Consider the following 18,881-nt stretch of genomic DNA (forward strand, 5'->3'; position numbering starts at 1 on the left):
GGAAGGTGAGGCAAGAAGACAGCTGATAAGCGAGCGTTAGTTGGTGATGTCATCATGTCTGAGATAATTTTTGACATTGTTCAAGACAAGCCCTCACCCGTGCACCTCTGTGTGCATATGCATGTGTGTGTTACATACTAAGGGTCGACCTGATAAATCAGATGGCAAAAATATATTTTTTTTATTAAGTTGATATTGTATTGCATTTGGAATATTAAACACCATGGCATTATGCCAGGGTCCTGTGAGCAGACCTGTGTGGCTCACCAGGTAGTTGTCTGATGGTCTCGCTGACCCAACAAAGCATCATAAAGAGTATCCACCCAATGTGGGACTTGAACCCACAACCCTGAGATTAAGAGTCTCATGCTCTACCGACTGAGCTAGCCGGGTTGACTTTTTAAATTTTAACATTGTTCGTCAACGATGCGATTCCTCACTCCAGATGCTAAGTTTTGTCAGAAATAACCCAAAATGAAATATCGTTGATGAAGCTAGCCTGTTTCTCTACCAGTTTTGGAGTTTTTTTTATGTGAATGGCTGTGAAGTCAAAGCATCTGATTCAGTCTATTCTTGAGTCTGCGGGTGTTCTGGGTACCACCACGTACTGGTTGGGGTGGTCCTGATCGCTGCCTGATGGTCAAGGTTGCCAACAAAGTATCAAAAACAGTAACCGCCCAACGTGGGGCTCGAACCCACGACCCTGAGATTAAGAGTCTCATGCTCTACCGACTGAGCTAGCCGGGCTGACGACTCAAATTTTAACATTGTTCGGCAATGATGCGATTCCTCATTCCATATGCTAAGTTCTGTGAGAAATAACCCAAAACGAAATATCGTTGATGAAGCTAGCCTGTTTCTCTACCAGTTTTGGAGTTTTTTTTTATCGAATGGCTGTGAAGTCAAACCATCTGATTCAGTCTATTCTTGAGTGTGCGGGTGTTCTGGGTACCACCACTAACTGGTGGGGGTGGTCCTGATCGCTGCCTGATGGTCAAGGTTACCAACAAAGTATCAAAAATAGTAACCACCCAACGTGGGGCTCGAACCCACGAAACCTGAGATTAAGAGTCTCATGCTCTACCGACTGAGCTAGCCGGGCTGACGATTCAAATTTTAACATTGTTCGTCAACGATGCGATTCCTCACTCCAGATGCTAAGTTTTGTCAGAAATAACCCAAAATGAAATATCGTTGATGAAGCTAGCCTGTTTCTCTACCAGTTTGGGAGTTTTTTTTATGTGAATGGCTGTGAAGTCAAAGCATCTGACTCAGTCTATTCTTGAGTCTGCGGGTGTTCTGGGTACCACCACGTACTGGTTGGGGTGGTCCTGATCGCTGCCTGATGGTCAAGGTTGCCAACAAAGTATCAAAAACAGTAACCGCCCAACGTGGGGCTCGAACCCACGACCCTGAGATTAAGAGTCTCATGCTCTACCGACTGAGCTAGCCGGGCTGACGCCTCAAATTTTAACATTGTTCGGCAATGATGCGATTCCTCATTCCAGATGCTAAGTTCTGTGAGAAATAACCCAAAACGAAATATCGTTGATGAAGCTAGCCTGTTTCTCTACCAGTTTTGGAGTTTTTTTTTTATCGAATGGCTGTGAAGTCAAACCATCTGATTCAGTCTATTCTTGAGTGTGCGGGTGTTCTGGGTACCACCACTAACTGGTGGGGGTGGTCCTGATCGCTGCCTGATGGTCAAGGTTACCAACAAAGTATCAAAAATAGTAACCACCCAACGTGGGGCTCGAACCCACGAAACCTGAGATTAAGAGTCTCATGCTCTACCGACTGAGCTAGCCGGGCTGACGATTCAAATTTTAACATTGTTCGTCAACGATGCGATTCCTCACTGCAGATGCTAAGTTCTGTGAGAAATAACCCAAAACGAAATATCGTTGATGAAGCTAGCCTGTTTCTCTACCAGTTTTGGAGTTTTTTTTTTTATCGAATGGCTGTGAAGTCAAACCATCTGATTCAGTCTATTCTTGAGTGTGCGGGTGTTCTGGTACCACCACAAACTGGTGGGGGTGGTCCTGATCGCTGCCTGATGGTCAAGGTTACCAACAAAGTATCAAAAACAGTAATCGCCCAACGTGGGGCTCGAACCCACAACCCTGAGATTAAGAGTCTCATGCTCTACCGACTGAGCTAGCCGGGCTGACGATTCAAATTTTAACATTGTTCGTCAACGATGCGATTCCTCACTGCAGATGCTAAGTTCTGTGAGAAATAACCCAAAACGAAATATCGTTGATGAAGCTAGCCTGTTTCTCTACCAGTTTTGGAGTTTTTTTTTTTATCGAATGGCTGTGAAGTCAAACCATCTGATTCAGTCTATTCTTGAGTGTGCGGGTGTTCTGGTACCACCACAAACTGGTGGGGGTGGTCCTGATCGCTGCCTGATGGTCAAGGTTACCAACAAAGTATCAAAAACAGTAATCGCCCAACGTGGGGCTCGAACCCACAACCCTGAGATTAAGAGTCTCATGCTCTACCGACTGAGCTAGCCGGGCTGACTACTCAAATTTTAACATAATTCGTCAATGATGCGATTCCTCACTCCAGATGCTAAGTTGTGTCAGAAATAACCCAAAATGAAATATCGTTGATGAAGCTAGCCTGTTTCTCTACCAGTTTTGGAGTTTTTTTATGTGAATGGCTGTGAAGTCAAAGCATCTGATTCAGTCTATTCTTGAGTGTGCGGGTGTTCTGGGTACCACCACAAACTGGTGGGGGTGGTCCTGGTCGCTGCCTGATGGTCAAGGTTACCAACAAAGTATCGAAGACAGTAACCGCCCAACATGGGGCTCGAACCCACGACCCTGAGATTAAGAGTCTCATGCTCTACCGACTGAGCTAGCCGGGCTGTCTCTTTAAAGTTTAACATTGCTCGTCAATGACAGCGATTCCTCACTCTGGATGACATCAAATGTGTGAGAAACAAACCAAAACGAAATATCATTGATGAAGTCAGCCTGTTTCTCTACCAGTTTTGGAGGTGTTTTTATATAAATGGCTGTGAAGTCAAAGCATCTGATTCAGTTTATTCTTGAGTGTGTGTGTGATCTGGGCAACACCACGGATTGGTGGGGGTGGTCCTGGTCGCTGCCCAATGTTCGAGTTTAGCAACAAAGCATCATAAAGAGTATCCACCCAACGTGGGACTTGAACCCACGATCCTGAGATTAAGAGTCTCATGTTCTACCGACTGAGCTGGCCAGGCTGAGTTTCCAGATATTAACATTGCTCGTCAACGATGCGATTCCTCACTCGGTGCTGTCATTGCAATGACCTGTGAGAAAAGGAACCAAAACCAAAAATCATTGATGAGGTCAGCCTCTTTCTCTACCAGTTTTGGAGGTTTTTTGTGAATGGCTGTGTCTATTTTTGAGTGTGTGGGTGTTCTGGGCACCAACATAGACTGGTGGTCGTGGTCCTGGTCGCTGCCTGATTGTCAAGGTTACCAATAAAGTATCGCAAACAGTAACCACCCAACGTGGGGCTCGAACCCACAACCCTGAGATTAAGAGTCTCATGCTCTACCGACTGAGCTAGCCGGGCTGAAGTTGCATAATTTAACATTGCTTGTCAACGATGAGATTCCTCACTCGGTGTGCTGACATCCAGTATTCTGTGAGAAAAGAGCCAAAATGAAACATCGTCGATGAACCCACGCTGTTCCTCTACCAGTTTTGGCGGTCATAGCGGTGTGGAACTCATAAACATGTTTTCTAAAGCATAGTTTTTTTTCTTTAGTGTCCCAACTTTAATTGGATGCTTGTGATGTGTTTTAAAAAGTTTAACTCTTCAGTTTTTCTGTGTTACTGTATATGTTCTTTCGATTTATGTATTTTCACTTATCCTGGGTGGGTCTGGAACGTATCCTGTGATAACCTGGGATTGACTGAACACATAAAATCTTTTTTTTTCTTGATGATTTTCATTGTCATTCCCATCATAAACGCTGTTAATAAGTGTGTCACGCATTCTCTGTTATGAACTTGGCGCAGGGCGGTTTCCAAAAGCTCAAAAGCAAACAGAGAAAATGTTCTGGCCCCCTTGCAGGAAGGAAGTGTAACATCGAGCAGAAAAGGAAGTAATCCGTCTGAAAAAAGTGAGAAAACATGCACTCGTAACTCGTCTTCGCTCAAGCATGTCAACAGTGCCACGGGAATGAAAGACTGAAAGAATCTGGAGAGAAATGAAGCACAAATCCACCTCCTGCGAGTGTGTTTGAGCAGCTGTTTTTTGCCTCAGCAATCACCTCAAAGTGGACACTGGCAAACTCAGTGATACGCACATTGAGATGTGCCTCATTTCTGTGGAAATCGAACTTGGATCCTGACCATGTGCTCACCGATATGTTTTTTAAAAGACAGGTGATTAGGCAACAATTTTACAGTTCGTTGATCTTCAATGAACCCCTGTTTATCGCACGGGATACGTTCCAGACTTACTCCAAGAGGAGAAATTACAGGATCGTGAAAGCACATTGAAAAAAAAATAATAATATTCCTTTGTGCCTGTTCTCACACCCACTCCCAAATCTCCAAATAAGATGCAGAGTGCTTGCTTCAAGCTGTTTACAATCGTTGCCACTCCCAGTTAAAATTGACTTTAAAACTGACACTTCAAATGAATACCTTTGGGGGTAAAAACATTAAAATGTTCAACCCAACCAATGGCATTTGATATCACCAAATTACTCAGTGACACATACAAACAGAATATCCAACAACATTCCCCGGCATGTATTCACCGTCTTTCTGTTAATCGCACAGTAAGTCTTCCGTTGGAGCTGATTGCCGCCCCGGCTTGTTGTGGCAGAACATGGTCATCCACCACAGGTGTCAAACTCAAGACCCGGAACCCAGATCCAGCCCGCCGCATCATTTGTTGCGAAAAGAAATCATGTGTGTCAACTTGCATGATCTTTGCGAAAATCTCAACCGAAATGTCAAATTATCATGCGTGATAAATAATGTTGAGATCTGGCCATAATTTAAGATCACTTAAATAATAATTGAATAAACATTCAATCATTGCCATTCACACAATCGACTTTCCAAAACTGGTAGCGAAACGAGCTGGCTTCATCAATGACATTTGGTTTTGGTTCCTGTCTCACAGAACATTAGATGTCAGCACCCCAGAGTGAGGAATCGCCGTCATTAAGAAGCAATGTTAAAATTTACAGAGTCAGCCCGGCTAGCTCAGTCGGTAGAGCATGAGACTCTTAATCTCAGGGTTGTGTTCGAGCCCCACGTTGGGCGTGTAACTGTTTTTGATACTTTGTTGGTAACCTCGACCATTAGGCAGCGACCAGGACCACCCTCACCTGCCAGTGTTGGTGCCCAGAACACCCAATTTGCATTGTTTTTCATGTTTCTTGTGCAGAGCGTGAAATTTTCATTGCACTAACGTGTAATGACAAAAAAGGCCAATCCAATCATTCACTTGACTGATTTCAAAACAAGTCATCCATCAATTTGTTGTGTACAACTAATAATACAATGAGGCGATTAAACATTTATTTGGTTTCACGCTCATAACGGCCCTCCGAGCAAAAAACATAACTCCAAAGTGCCCTGCGACGAAAACGAGTTTGGCACCCCTGTTACATTGAAGGGGTGCAACTATAAATTCGGACTCACAGTAATCCTTCGCTGTTACACGTTTCGTCTTTCACGGCTTCGCTGGTTCCCGAATTTTTTTTGTACCGAATTGTATTTATTTATTTTTCTCCAGTGAATTATGTTCTGCATTCTGATTGGCTAAGAGACGGTCAACGGTCTCCGCGCCTCATCGCTGTCACACAATGTCGATGAAACGTTCTGCACAGTATTTCTGAAAACTGTTAGCTCTTTGTAAGAAAACGTTTATTTATTATTTTTTTTAATGCTTGTACCTGAAAAATAAGGTTTAGTCTTTTGTTTCATTCAACATGGTATTCTATGCATAATAATTGTTAAAAAATAAAAAGAAAGAAAGAAAGAAAAGAAGGCTACTTCACAGATCACCGGTTCTTTTAGGAACGTAACCCCCGCGCTAAACGAGAGATTACCGCACCTAACTCTATATTTTGTCATTTATGACATTGTTGCTAGAAATTACGGTGACGGCGGCACACACACAAAAGAAAAATGATCTATTTTTCACAAGACGTCCTGTTATCTGATCGGTACGGCAAGACTTATACGGGACTTTTCATGATTTATTCCGAGCCGCGGGAAAAAAACGCAAGCCGGTGTTTGAAACACAATAGCTAACATGTTACAGATGTGTGCGCACACGCACATGCGTGTGTTCGGGGCAGAGAGCCTGTTAGATTTATGGCACGTGGGATAAAACAGTTCTAAGTTAGATAAATAAGTAATATACACTGGATGTGTCTCGCCCACTCTCGCTCTCTGCGGGACACACTGCTGTCTTTGTTCACACTGAGCAAACACACACACACACACGTTGGAGGATGTTTCTTTGAAAGAATACGCCGCGTATTCTTGGGGCCACGCGTGTGCACGCGAAGCGCTTGCGTCCTTTCACACGAGCACTGCGTAAACAAGCTTAGAGCAGCCCCTCATAAATAAAGCGCCGCTGCCAAAGTGTCAACGCTGCCAATGTGTTTCATGCCCCGGCCGACGTGTTCTTGTATCCCGGCCCGCCGCGTCCTATCAGGATTAGCTTGGAATGTACTCACTTCCTCTCACCGTCTCACCATCCTCCGCCGTGGACGATGTGCGCACTTTGCCAGGCACACGCTTGCGAGCAAAAGTCGAGTCGATGGAAGGTTTCAAGGGAACACAGTGACTCGTTTATCGCCGGGGTTACGTTGACAGACCCACCAGCGATAAAATGAAATTACAGAAAGACAAAAATAAATAACGTTGAGATGAGTAACACTCAATTGCGGAGCTATTTCTTTTCACAATTTTCTATCTTTTTGGGGTGGGGCTAAAACCGAGACCCCCTCAATATAAGAACTGTCGCCCCTTCATCCGCATCATCTTGTATCTGAGTCACTTGCAACTAGCAATTAGCTACCTCTTGTTAGCTTAGCCGACACGCCGAAAGTTCTTCTTGGCTTCGGATAGTCGCGGCTGCTTTACAGCACTTTGCTGTCGGTGCCAAATGTCACGCAGGCAAACTAACGAGGCAGAAAGGAGGGAAAATCTGATTTGACAGCCACCGTGTAAAACTAGTCTTCTTAGAGCGCCTCATCGTTACAGCACGGAAAAGCCCCATGATGACTCTGTACAGTATTTCAGGCTCAAGGCATATATTCCCGCAGCTCAAACGTGTGGTCATGTATTGGCATCAGAAAGATGCTCGACAAAGTTGCATCCATTTTTCCGGATCTTACTAGGTGGTATTTGATTGACGGTTGACAATTGAGTGTAGTTTCAGCGCATTCTTGGACATGTACGTTGCTTCTGGTTGCGGAGAGGATAGCTTGATTTTTTTTTTTAATTTTGAAGCAAATGTGGCGCGCTTGTTAACACTCTCGAATTTCAGAAGATATATTTTGACTTGACAGGGTCAAGGGCTTTCATGTTGTTACATCGCGCACTTGACTCCCAACTGGAGAGAGAGTGGTCGCCGAAGTTCTAGCCTTGGTCAGGACCGGATGACCATGACACACCTTTATACTGTAAAAACTCACACACACACAAAAACTACAGCTTAATTTTTTTTTTTTTTACAAAAACATTGTAGCAGCCCGGGCAATAATCTGTAATTAATTAACGGGATTGAATTTTGTCATTTCATTAATGAAAATGAAATGACAACAAATGACTCTCGCATTTGAAGACTATAAACAACCTTTCGTTTGCTCCGTTGGTGAATAATAATAATAATAATAATGAAAACAGGGGTGGCCCGGTAGTCCAGTGGTTAGCACGTCGGCTTCACAGTGCAGAGGTACCGGGTTCGATTCCAGCTCCGGCCTCCCTGTGTGGAGTTTGCATGTTCTCCCCGGCCCTGCGTGGGTTTTCTCCGGGTGCTCTGGTTTCCTCCCACATTCCAAAAATATGCATGGCAGGCTGATTCAACACTCTAAATTGTCCCTAGGTGTGAGTGTGAGTGTGGATGGTTGTTCGTCTATGTGTGCCCTGCGATTGGCTGGCAACCAATTCAGGGTGTACCCCACCTACTGCCCGGAGACGGCTGGGATGGGCTCCAGCACCCCCCGCGACCCTAGTGAGGATCAAGCGGTTCGGAAGATGAATGAATGAATAATAAAAACATTTTATTTGTGGGCGCCTTTCTAAGAACTCAAGGGCCTTATTTTCAAGTGGCAAGTTATGTCCTCATGTCACTGAAGCAAAGTCAGTAGGCCTTGAAACATCGCGGCAGACTTTCTTAATGATCATTAGCAGCTTCCATTTCCGCGTGAGCAAAATGACGCCGCTTACCTTTCTACAGCCAGTGAGAGATCCTTCTCGTGAAAGCACTGCGAGACATGATAAAGAACGCTTTCAGCAGTAGCTCGCTCACACGCACACACACACACACTCACACTCACACACACACACATTCATGCTAGGGTGTTGCTGTGATCATATTTAAGGACAGTTGCTCTCCCATGACCACCTCCCGTACCTGGGGACCTCTCTGTCTCGGACCCCCTCCGCGCTTCTGTGTTTGTGTCTGTCTTCCTCGGCGTCTCGGCCCAATCGGACCGTGTCAGTCATGAACGTGTCCGTGAAAACACGTTTGTAACGATCATGTCAACAAGGAGCGTGTCAATAATGAACACGTCAGCAAAGAAAATATTAGAACTGCAGGGAGCAACTTCATCGAATTGTTACACTGTCAGAAAGAAAGAGTGGTAAATGTGTAACTTTACTGGCAACTGGCCTTTTGGATTTCACAACCCAAAAAAACACATTGGCCCAACATGGGGCTCAAACCCACGATCCTGAGATTAAGAGTCTCATGCTCTACTGACTGAGCTAGCCGGGGTAGCTGGGTTGGAGTTCTAAATTTTAACATTGCTTCTGTGAGAAAGGAACCAAAATGAGATGGCTGATGAAGCCAGTCTACCAGTTTTGGAGGTTGTGTTGGAAAGTCGATTGTGTGAATAGCTGTGAAGTCAAAGCATCTGATTCAGTCTATTTTTGAGTTTGAGGGTGTTCTGGGCACCAACGTGGACTGGTGGTGGTGGTCCTGGTTGCTGCCTGATGGTCAAGGTTACCAACAAAGTATCAAAGACAGTAACCGCCCAACGTGGGGCTCGAAACCACGACCCTGAGATTAAGAGTCTCATGCTCTACCGACTGAGCTAGCCGGGCTGTCTCTTTAAAGTTTAACATTGCTATTCAATAATAGCGATTCCTCACTCTGGATGCTGACCTCAAATGTTCTGTGACAAACAAACCAAAACTAAATATCACTGATGAAGTCAGCCTGTTACTCTACCAGTTTTGGAGGGAGTTTTTTTGGTGGTTTTGGGCAAGACCACAGATTGGTGGGGGTGGTCCTGGTCGCTGCCCAATGGTCGAGTTTAGCAACAAAGCATCGAAAACAGTAGCCGCCCAACGTGGGGCTCGAACCCACGACCCTGAGATTAAGAGTCTCATGCTCTACCGACTGAGCTAGCCGGGCTGCCGTATACCCACTGTCAATGTCTTTCCAACTGTCAATACACTCCATGGCTACTGGACTTCCTAAGTGTGTGTGTGTGATCATTCATTGATACTAGGCATACTTTCGGTGCATCACTTTGCAGGTGAATGCATGCCTGGATATGACCGTGAGCTCTATTTATTGTGTGTGTGTATGTGTGCGCCCGCGCAGTCGCGCGTGTGGAATGCAGCGTGCCAACATATATTTGATTTATGGCCGAAACGCGGCCAAGGTTTGGGAGTGCTGAGATTGTCAAAGAGTAAGTACTAAAATAACAATAGCTCTTGTTTTCAATGGTAAGGTGTCTCACTGACCGAATCTCTTCAATGAACAAGAGCACAATCCACACTCACACTCCGAAAGTCTCAATGGGGTCCTTAAAGTAACAGTGCTTCTCCATGTGCTGTCTGTCTAACTAAGTATGTCAAGCCCGGCTAGCTCAGTCGGTAGAGCATGAGACTCTTAATCTCAGGGTCGTGGGTTCGAGCCCCACGTTGGGCGGTTAGCTTTTGTGTTGATTGGTCGCGTCAAATCAGTACCTTCTGTCTTGAAGTGGATGTTTTTTTTTTTAAGCGATTCATTTAACCGACATTGGAGAGTGTGTGTGTGTGCGTGTGCGTGTGTGTGTGTTTGCTTGTACTCCGTGTCCATGGCAGCAGCGACGTGGTCAAGTGAAGTTGGGGTGACAGTAGCGAAGAAAGAAATGCAGTATGTGGGAAGAATCTTAATAGTTGAACAGTAGAGACTTTGTGTTGTGTCTTCCAGTCTTTTATATGCAAACACACACACAGTGACCTTTTTATCTGGTTGTCACCGGCTCACCAGAGCAGCAACCCGAATGTCAAGGTGCGTCTGTGCTAGTTCTGTAAGCCCGGCTAGCTCAGTCGGTAGAGCATGAGACTCTTAATCTCAGGGTCGTGGGTTCGAGCCCCACGTTGGGCGATTGTCTGTTTAGGTTTGTTCCTTTTCAGAGGCTATAAATGTCAATGCTGCTCATCTCTCGTCCAAAGCTTTCTCATTCTATGCAACGAGAGGCCATTAATACATTGATGAAATGTTTTGCCACCATAAACAACTTCTTGTTTTAGTAGCCAAATGAATCACATAAATGTAAAAAGGAGTCCCCTTCACAATGATTTACATAAGGGTAATAATGTACTCTTGGGGAAAAAACTATACCAGCAGCAAGGAAATATTATTAAAATCTGAGCCTATACATTAAAAAATGGGGATTTGAAAATGCTGATATATTCAAACACATCGCAACAAATTATTCACAGTTCAACTTTCGCAAAATCACCCTCTTGAAAACATTTCTGAGTGTAAAACTGATGTGAAGTTGCCTTGTGAGGTTGATGGCCACGGGTAAAGAGGCCCTAAAAGTTACACGCCCAACGTGGGGCTCGAACCCACAACCCTGAGATTAAGAGTCTCATGTTCTACCGACTGAGCTAGCCGGGCTTGCTTATGTTATGCAACATCAGTCCATGTCAGCATTTCCTCAGAGGCTGAAGGTTAACCTATTTTTGGATTGAAACCGGGAGATGTTGGCTCGTGAGCCAACGCTAAATGCTAACTTTAGCATTCGTGGCTAGCTCAGTTGGTGCCACGCAACACTCTTGAGCGCCTCGCGTTTTTCGATCGATGTGTGCATTTCAGGGTTGTGTGTGTGTGTGTGTGTGTGTGTGTGCATGCCTCTAAATGTGTCGTCACGCTACACAGTGATGGACTTGTGTCTGTAAAAAAAAACAAAGTCAAGTCACACTGTTTGTCTTTGTTTATGCTGCGTTGTCTGTGTGTGTGCGTGCGTGTGTGTGTGTGTGTGTGTGCGCGCGCGCATGTGTGTGCATGTCTATAAATGTCAATTTTTAGCAAGATGACATATGTAACACTGTATGTACAGCTGCAAATGCACTTTGTGTGTGTGTGTGTGTGTGTGTGTGTGCGTGCGTGCATGTGTGTGTGTGTGTCACTCAGCCAGTGTTGTAAACGTCCTCTCTGATGTGGCCGACTGTATTTAGACAGTTCAGAGCGCATGAGGAAGTTGATGGAGGCGTGTGCGTGTGTTCGCCTCTTTGTGTGTGTGTGCATGTGTGTGTGTGTGTGTGTGAGAGAGAGAGACAGATTTTATACCACCATACATGAAACACTTTGCACAATTTTATAGAAATGAAAAACAGTCTTAGAGCAGCCCAACATACATTTGTCCACATAACGTGTGTGCATTTGCATGCGTTGGTGCTTGCAGGGCGTTTCTGTCCGGAGAGAAAATATCCCGGACAACCACGGGTATGAATCCACCCACTAAACCGCACCCAGTCAACCAGCCAGCCAGCCAGCCAGCTAGCGAGCAGGCAAGCGGGCAAGCATTGAAGCTGTGGTCTTCGGTGTCGTTCGCTCACCCTTTGTGCATCAGCATTCCACGACTGCACTTGTTTTAGGTTACATGCACGGTAGCTTATGATTATTACGCACGATAAACATACACGGTGCACAGAAACATCTGGAAGGAGGTCGTCTAAGACTCGTCCGATATGAAGTTCCTTTGACCAAGATTCATCCATCCATCTATCCATCCATTTTCTGATGCGCTTTATCTTCACAAGGGCCGCGGCGGGTGCTGTAGCCTACCCCGGCCGTCTTCGGGCAGTAGGCGGGGGACACCCTGAACCGGTTGTCAGTCAATCGCAGGGCACACAGAGACGAATAACCATCCGCGCTCACACCCACACCTAGGGACAATTTGGAGTGTTGAGATCACTGGGTTTTGTTATTGTTCAGTATGTGACATTTTGGAGCTCACTTTCCCAAAACGGAACCGAAATGAACCATAAAGTTGTTCTTCTCATTTTACACTTTTTTGGGGGGTTGGCGTCATGACATTTTGCAAAGAATTCCATCTTTGTGGCCCCTTCTCAGGAGCAACCGGCATTTGAGCTTGTTTGCAGTCGACACATGGAAATATGAACTATGACGGGAAGCTAATGGCTAAGAGTCAAAACACAAAATCCGTCGCTGGGAAAGCGTTCTGAGCACCTGCACGTCCGTCTGTCAACGTAGTTTTTCTCCAGGGAGCCCTCGCAAAATATTCGCAAATGACATAAATCAAGATGGCGGCATAACATCTGTCGACTTAACAAGTTTTTTTTTTTCCTCTCTGTTTTGCGACACAAAGGCGCTCAGTCGGCTACTTGAGACACGTCTGGATCGGCGTGTCAGGAAACCCAGCCTGGTGTCGCTCCATTCGCCGCCATCCAGGGAATACAAAGTTTCTTCTAATGTGCTTCCCACAAATGAGCGGTGAAGGTGTTTCATTTTCACTAATAAGAAGAAACACTGAGTTGCTTCTTTTCCTCCACGTCAGCTGCTTATTAAATCATAATTCTATCTTCTGAATGTACCGTAGATACATATACTGCGTGTGTAAGGATGTTTTTGTCGTATTCGGTGCCTTTCTTAAAAAGCTTCACACTTTTTTGCCATTATAATGAACCCCTACTCTATTTATGGTTCATATTTCACCGGTTTTTGGGTGATCATTTTTTATGTTCCAGATCCCCCAACCGCTACCTCCCGATTAAAAAAAAATCTACCCTCTGACGAATTTTATATTAAGAAGCCACTGGGGCCGAGGATAAAGAGCTCATCAGAGACCAAAAGCGTGACTGACGGCGTGAAGATCGTTTTGCATAACGGGTACACACTTGCAGCCTAACCTGTTCGGAATATCCCCCTTGGGGTGAAGAAAAAAGGCCTCATTTGCCAACAACTGGATATAAATCGAGCAAACAGGAGATCCAAGAATACACAACTGCGGTCGTTTTATCACCCTTATTTTGACTTTTAATTTGTTTTACGTTCCAAAACGCTGAAACTTCAAAGCGATGGATCACATGAATAAGCCATGCTACCAATGCAGCTGCAGTGGCTAATGTTGGCGTTGGTGCTAACATTAGTCTTACTCGTATTTTTTTTTTTAAAGGTATTCACCTTGCAATGAATCGGATGAATAGATTGAGCAGACGACAACGCAAAGGTTCCTGTCGTCTTTTTTTTTTTGGGCGCCGCCGCCATTTTATTTTATTTTTTCATGACAGAAGACAAAAAAAAGTGCATCTGAGCTGAGGATCGGTGGATTATCTGCGGCGCGTTCAAAGCCCACACGTTCCGCTTGCTCGGGCCTGTTAGCGGCGCTGCATTTAACGGCACGCAGCCGTCGTCAAAATACAGGCGGCCGCACAGATGGCCCGCAGCGAACCCACGACACGTCGTGTACCTCTGTCTGTGTGTGTGTGTGTGTGTGTGTGTGTGGTACCACGCTGTTGGAATCGAGGCTGTCGTGTGGATTTCAGTGTGTGTGTGTGTGTAGTGCAGTCTTAAAACTAAATAAATAAATTAATAAAAAAGAATTGAATGAATTCAAAATTTCAAGGGAACAAACTTCCTTAAATATTTTTTTAGTTTTGCTGTTGTGAAAATTGGCTATCCCGCATTTGACAACAATAATTAAGAGTTGATCGAACTCATTGTTCCTTGTATTGCCCCCCCACTTAGAGTGCACCTGTCGTCATCAGATGGAAAAATATGTGTAGGTTTACTGACTAAATTTTGGCCCACATTTGCTAAAAATCTTTGTAAAGTTGTCATGGCGATTGCTTCAAAAGATGGAAAATCAATGTGCAAACTGTCTTTCATATTCATTAATGGTTCATTTGTTTTTATTTTACTGTGAGCCTAACCTATAAAACCACAACACTTAAGTATAAAAATCTGATATGATGCAATTTTTTTGTTCACAATATTAAGGAAAGAAAATTCGCAAGTCAATTATTTTTCAAAATAACGCATACACACAGAGTGAACGAGACATCAGTCTGTGGTCTGTAAATGTTCTCATGGAGATAAGAAGAGCGTCTCATTGTAGGCAGACAAGCATCCTCTTATCATCTTATCACGCAGCCTATCCAAGCTGCTGCTCGTGTGTGTACCCAAAGTGTGTGTGCGCGTGTATGTGTGTGTGAACATGTGTGTTTGTGACAGGCCCCGAGAGGGTGAGGCGGGGGTTGGTGGTTGGGGGTCCTTCAGTTAAGTGGAGATGCTTTGTAATGCAACAGGTGCTGTTGTCGCTCAATTTGTCCACATGCTAAAGAGTGTGTGTGTGTGTGTGTGTGTGTGTGTGTGCGTGTGTGTGTGTGTGTGTGTGTGTGCGCGCGCGCATGTGTGTGTAAGTGTGTGTGTGTGCGTACGACAACAAAAGTCAAAGCTAATCCCATCTGAGTGCCGCTGCGACGGCCCGTCTGAGGCGCGACAAAGGGCTCGTTAGCATTCCCAGCACCCGTCTGAGGTCACATAACAAACGAGCTCCTGGAGCCACGCGATACCCACGTCATGGATGTTGAACCCTCTCAACGAAAAAGTGGGTGTATTGTAACAACTGTACTGATACAGCGTGAAATTGGTTTCATTCTCACCTAAAAAAAAGATTTGTATTTTGTCCGGTTTCCTACTTATCTCTTGTACTGTTTTAGTGTGGAGTCCCTCAAGGTTCCGTCTTGGACCCAGTTCTATTTTCAGTTGCATGCTTCCCATGGGAGAAGTGTCCCCCGCATGCAGACAAAAATGGGGTTGGTTTCAGCAACACCCACATCAGCACGAATGTGACAAAACGTTTGTGTTCAACCCTTTCACCAGCACATGTGGGTGTTAAAACATCCACATTTTTGCGACAAAAAGTAGGTTTTGAAACCTTTTAACAGGAAATGTGTCTCCCCACGTATTTGGGTATTGACACTTTTCACTGTTAAGTGTGGGAAAAATGTGGGTGCACCTACAATCCTCACATCTGTGATGAAAAGTATGAGCGTTCAAACCTTACACCATGTAAAAAGTGTGTACATCTACTTTGCCTGTGCGTACATATAATAAAACTGCTAAAACCTAAACTAAAATGAAAAAAAAAATACAAACTACGAATATAACCTCACAAACTCTTTATAAAAAAATAATTTAACAGAATTTAAAAAACAAAAATCAAAATGCAATAAAAACTAACTGACTAAAAATCATTCTGACTTTCTCTTCTAAAAACTATCCTCACCTTCGACTGGGAAAAATGGGGTTGTTGAAACACCCACATTGGTGCACCCCTGCTGACGATGTCATCGTTGTCATTCAGATAAAGACAAAAAAGTCTCCAGCGAACCATCAGAGGGCGCCATGAGAGAAGAGACATCGGCGGCGGGCGAGGTGAAGAAGAAGGAGTCGTCCAAGGGGAAGGACACCAGGAAGGAGTTGAGCAAGGAGGACAAGGAAGCTAAGAAGGAGTCGTCGTCATCTTCCAAGGAGAAGAAGGAGCGAGACAAGGAGGCAGGGGATAGGAAAGTTTCCAAAAAGGCGTCTGCGGGCAAAGTCAAAGAAAAGAAGAAGAATCCTGAGGCTGGAGAGGCTTGAGCACGAGGTTCCAACTTCGATCGCCTCGGTGAGGTGGACGCGCTAACTACTAGCCGCCCCGCGTGCTGCTCATTCAAAACAGAATACACTCACCATTGATGGGCAGTTTAAATGGTGGAGGGGGGCACAATATTACATCAGCACCACTGGGGGGCCACATAGGACAAAGCACTTCTTAACCAGGTTTTGGACAAAAATGTTAAATATGGACAAAATACATGCATATGCCTGTTTGTTTGTTTTTTTCATCAAACCAAAGCACATCGTAGTATGTCATTTCATTTTTCGTGATACATTTCTAAAAACATGTATAAGAGACCCAGACGTCAACAACAAAGGGTTTGAACAAACCAAATTTGAACTATATACTGTGATTTTATTTTCCCAGTGAGAAGGACGGCACAAAACTGCTGAACAGCAAACCACCGTTAAGTTGCAAGAAGTCGTCTGGGGTATGTTTTCACAAAAATCTACTCACTCAAAACTTTCATGTTATTTGTCCTGCGTGTCATTCCCAAATCGACAAAAAATAATAATAAATGACACAGATAAATAGATTTTTTTAATCAGAGATTGTTTTATGTCTCCCCAAATATATTTTTGACGATGATTTTTTTTTTTATGTCCTGACTGTTTTTTCCTAGCACATCAGGTTTTTGAGATACTGACTGTAACTTCTATCAACAAAAAAAAAACCCGTCGGTGTTGAAAAACTTGATTTGAATGACGTGTGCTCAGGTAAACATTTACTTTCCATTGATACGAGTTAATAATACTTGGTAACGATGGCAACATGGTCACGTTTGTCTGCTAGCATTAGCATTCATGTTGTCTGCTTGGTTAGCGTCGACATGTAGGAGAGAAAAGTCAATGAAAGCCCAAAATAAAAATTCTTGTCAAGATTTTGAAGTGAAATGTTTTGTGCTGCGTGAGGAGGAAGTCAGGCAAGAACGACGCGTCACTTTTGCCAGAACTTGCAGCAACGGCTCTGGTCTTGAAGTTTAGCTCCATTCCCGCTTTGCAACTGCGTCACATCTACTTCCTGGCAGATAGAAACCAAGAAAACTTTGTTCAATAGAAAATAGAATGAAAGTCAACTGTGACACTTTCCAGTCTTATTTTTTGACCTCTTAGTGTCCAAAGTTGTTTTTTTCTTTTAGAAACTTGTTGTTGTTCGCTTTTTTTCTTGTTGCTCTTGCTCTCATTTACTATAAATCCCATTTATAGCCCATTTATTTATTCTGGGGGTTTTATCTGTGTGTTTTTGTTTTTCCTTTCAAATAAATTAATGTTTTCCTCTTCTTCTCATTGCACTTTATTCCTTTATCTTTTTCACTTTTTATGTTGCAATGTTTCGTTGCCTTAATTTGTCTTTTTTCTCTTGCCTTTAATTTTTACTTATTCTTTTCAAATATTCAAATATTTCCTTCTACATTTAATTCATTGTTTTTGTTTGTTTTTCTTCCTCACGTCATTACGGCTATTGTTACGTATCTCTTTTTTTTTTACCCCCTTTTTCCAATTTGAAAACTTTTCTTGGTCCACGCAGTACCAAAATCGTCCTCCAGGAGAATTTGGCTTTGTCATTGTGTTGGAGATGCAGGTATAAGCCCAGAGAGAGACAAGCTCCTGTGGTTGAGACAGCTGACCTCAACCCCTCCACCACAAAATCCATCCACCACCCCCTCACCCAGTCTCTCTCACACACAAACACACACACACACACACACACACACACACACACACACACACACACACACAGGGTCTTTGAGGGCCAGACCTGTCGGCTGCAGAAGGCTTTAACCTCGGGGCCGGCGCGGGGGGGGGGCTCCGACCGGCCCCCCCTGTCTGTTCCGGCAGGAAACATCGTCTCTGGTCACTTTCTCCTTTTCCTTTTCTTCTTCTGTTTGTGAGAGCTTTCATCTGCTAGCCGTTAGCTACGCTCTGTTAGCATTTCACTCTAATCTGACGCTTATCTGCTCACAGTGGCAGGACATTTGGAAGACGACTGTAAGGTTTGGGGTTGATTCCTAGTGGCCACCCCACCACCATCAGCCAGCCCGCCTCACCATAAAGACCCCCTCCTTCCCAAAAAGCCAAAAAGTGACGAGCCAGGTCCCTCGTGCTGAAGTTGCCTTGGATGTGCCCCAGAGCTCAACTTTGTAACTTTAGACATTATTTCCCATAGTCTGAACACACTTCGGTCTTCCAAAAGTTCCTAATTCAATTTAAAACGTCCTATCAAAAAAGCTCTGCACTTGAGCATCACTCATGAACATGTGTCCAATTCAAACTCTGTGTGATTAATTTCCTAGAAGCAGTTTTTTTTTTAAATGAAGCAATTATGATACTGCCATGCCCTCACATGGGGGCAAGGGGAGCCACCATTGATGATTATCAAGATGCATTTTCATGCATGTAATGCATATGCAGCCAAATGGGACAAACTGCCAAACATGCAAAGTACAAATTGAGAACAATCACGAGCAGATTTAAAAGTAAAGTGAAAAAAATAACAACAAACATGATTTTAAAAATACTTTGAAAGCCTGCATTTAAAAGCATTGTTATTTTATTAGTATGTTTGGCATCTTTATTCACTCTGACAATAAAGGGTACCAGCAAATCGGGGGACTGTATTTTACAAAAGTACAGCAGGGGGGAAATGCTGCTAAGGGAAATTTGGGGGGGCATATTATTCACGAGTGCTCGGTTTTGTTTCGTTTTATTCATTCATTCATTCATCTTCCGGACCGCCCGATCCTCACTAGGGTTGCGGGGGGTGCTGGAGC

General features: G+C 44.1%; 1 protein-coding gene and 8 non-coding genes across 11 annotated transcripts in view; 3 read left to right on the forward strand and 6 right to left on the reverse strand.

Annotated features, from left to right (window-relative positions):
* The window catches only part of bbs9 (Bardet-Biedl syndrome 9), an 87,346-nt gene extending 69,955 nt beyond the window's left edge, over positions 1 to 17,391 (forward strand). For all 3 annotated transcript variants that reach the window (XM_052066470.1, XM_052066472.1, XM_052066471.1), the window contains one exon: positions 15,815 to 17,391. In XM_052066470.1, the coding sequence (XP_051922430.1) occupies positions 15,815 to 16,089 (275 nt within the window). In that variant the 3' untranslated portion in view covers positions 16,090 to 17,391. The remainder of the gene's footprint in view (positions 1 to 15,814) is intronic.
* Positions 675 to 747, reverse strand: trnak-cuu (transfer RNA lysine (anticodon CUU)). The gene has a single exon. It is a non-coding gene; the product is annotated as a tRNA-Lys (tRNA).
* trnak-cuu (transfer RNA lysine (anticodon CUU)) lies at positions 1,384 to 1,456 on the reverse strand. Its single transcript has one exon. It is a non-coding gene; the product is annotated as a tRNA-Lys (tRNA).
* trnak-cuu (transfer RNA lysine (anticodon CUU)) lies at positions 2,095 to 2,167 on the reverse strand. The gene has a single exon. It is a non-coding gene; the product is annotated as a tRNA-Lys (tRNA).
* Positions 2,450 to 2,522, reverse strand: trnak-cuu (transfer RNA lysine (anticodon CUU)). Its single transcript has one exon. It is a non-coding gene; the product is annotated as a tRNA-Lys (tRNA).
* Positions 2,803 to 2,875, reverse strand: trnak-cuu (transfer RNA lysine (anticodon CUU)). The gene has a single exon. It is a non-coding gene; the product is annotated as a tRNA-Lys (tRNA).
* Positions 9,546 to 9,618, reverse strand: trnak-cuu (transfer RNA lysine (anticodon CUU)). Its single transcript has one exon. It is a non-coding gene; the product is annotated as a tRNA-Lys (tRNA).
* trnak-cuu (transfer RNA lysine (anticodon CUU)) lies at positions 10,068 to 10,140 on the forward strand. Its single transcript has one exon. It is a non-coding gene; the product is annotated as a tRNA-Lys (tRNA).
* Positions 10,509 to 10,581, forward strand: trnak-cuu (transfer RNA lysine (anticodon CUU)). Its single transcript has one exon. It is a non-coding gene; the product is annotated as a tRNA-Lys (tRNA).
* Positions 17,392 to 18,881: the final 1,490 nt, after the last annotated feature.

Source organism: Hippocampus zosterae, chromosome 5 (genome assembly GCF_025434085.1).
Source record: "Hippocampus zosterae strain Florida chromosome 5, ASM2543408v3, whole genome shotgun sequence".
NCBI lineage: Eukaryota > Metazoa > Chordata > Actinopteri > Syngnathiformes > Syngnathidae > Hippocampus > Hippocampus zosterae.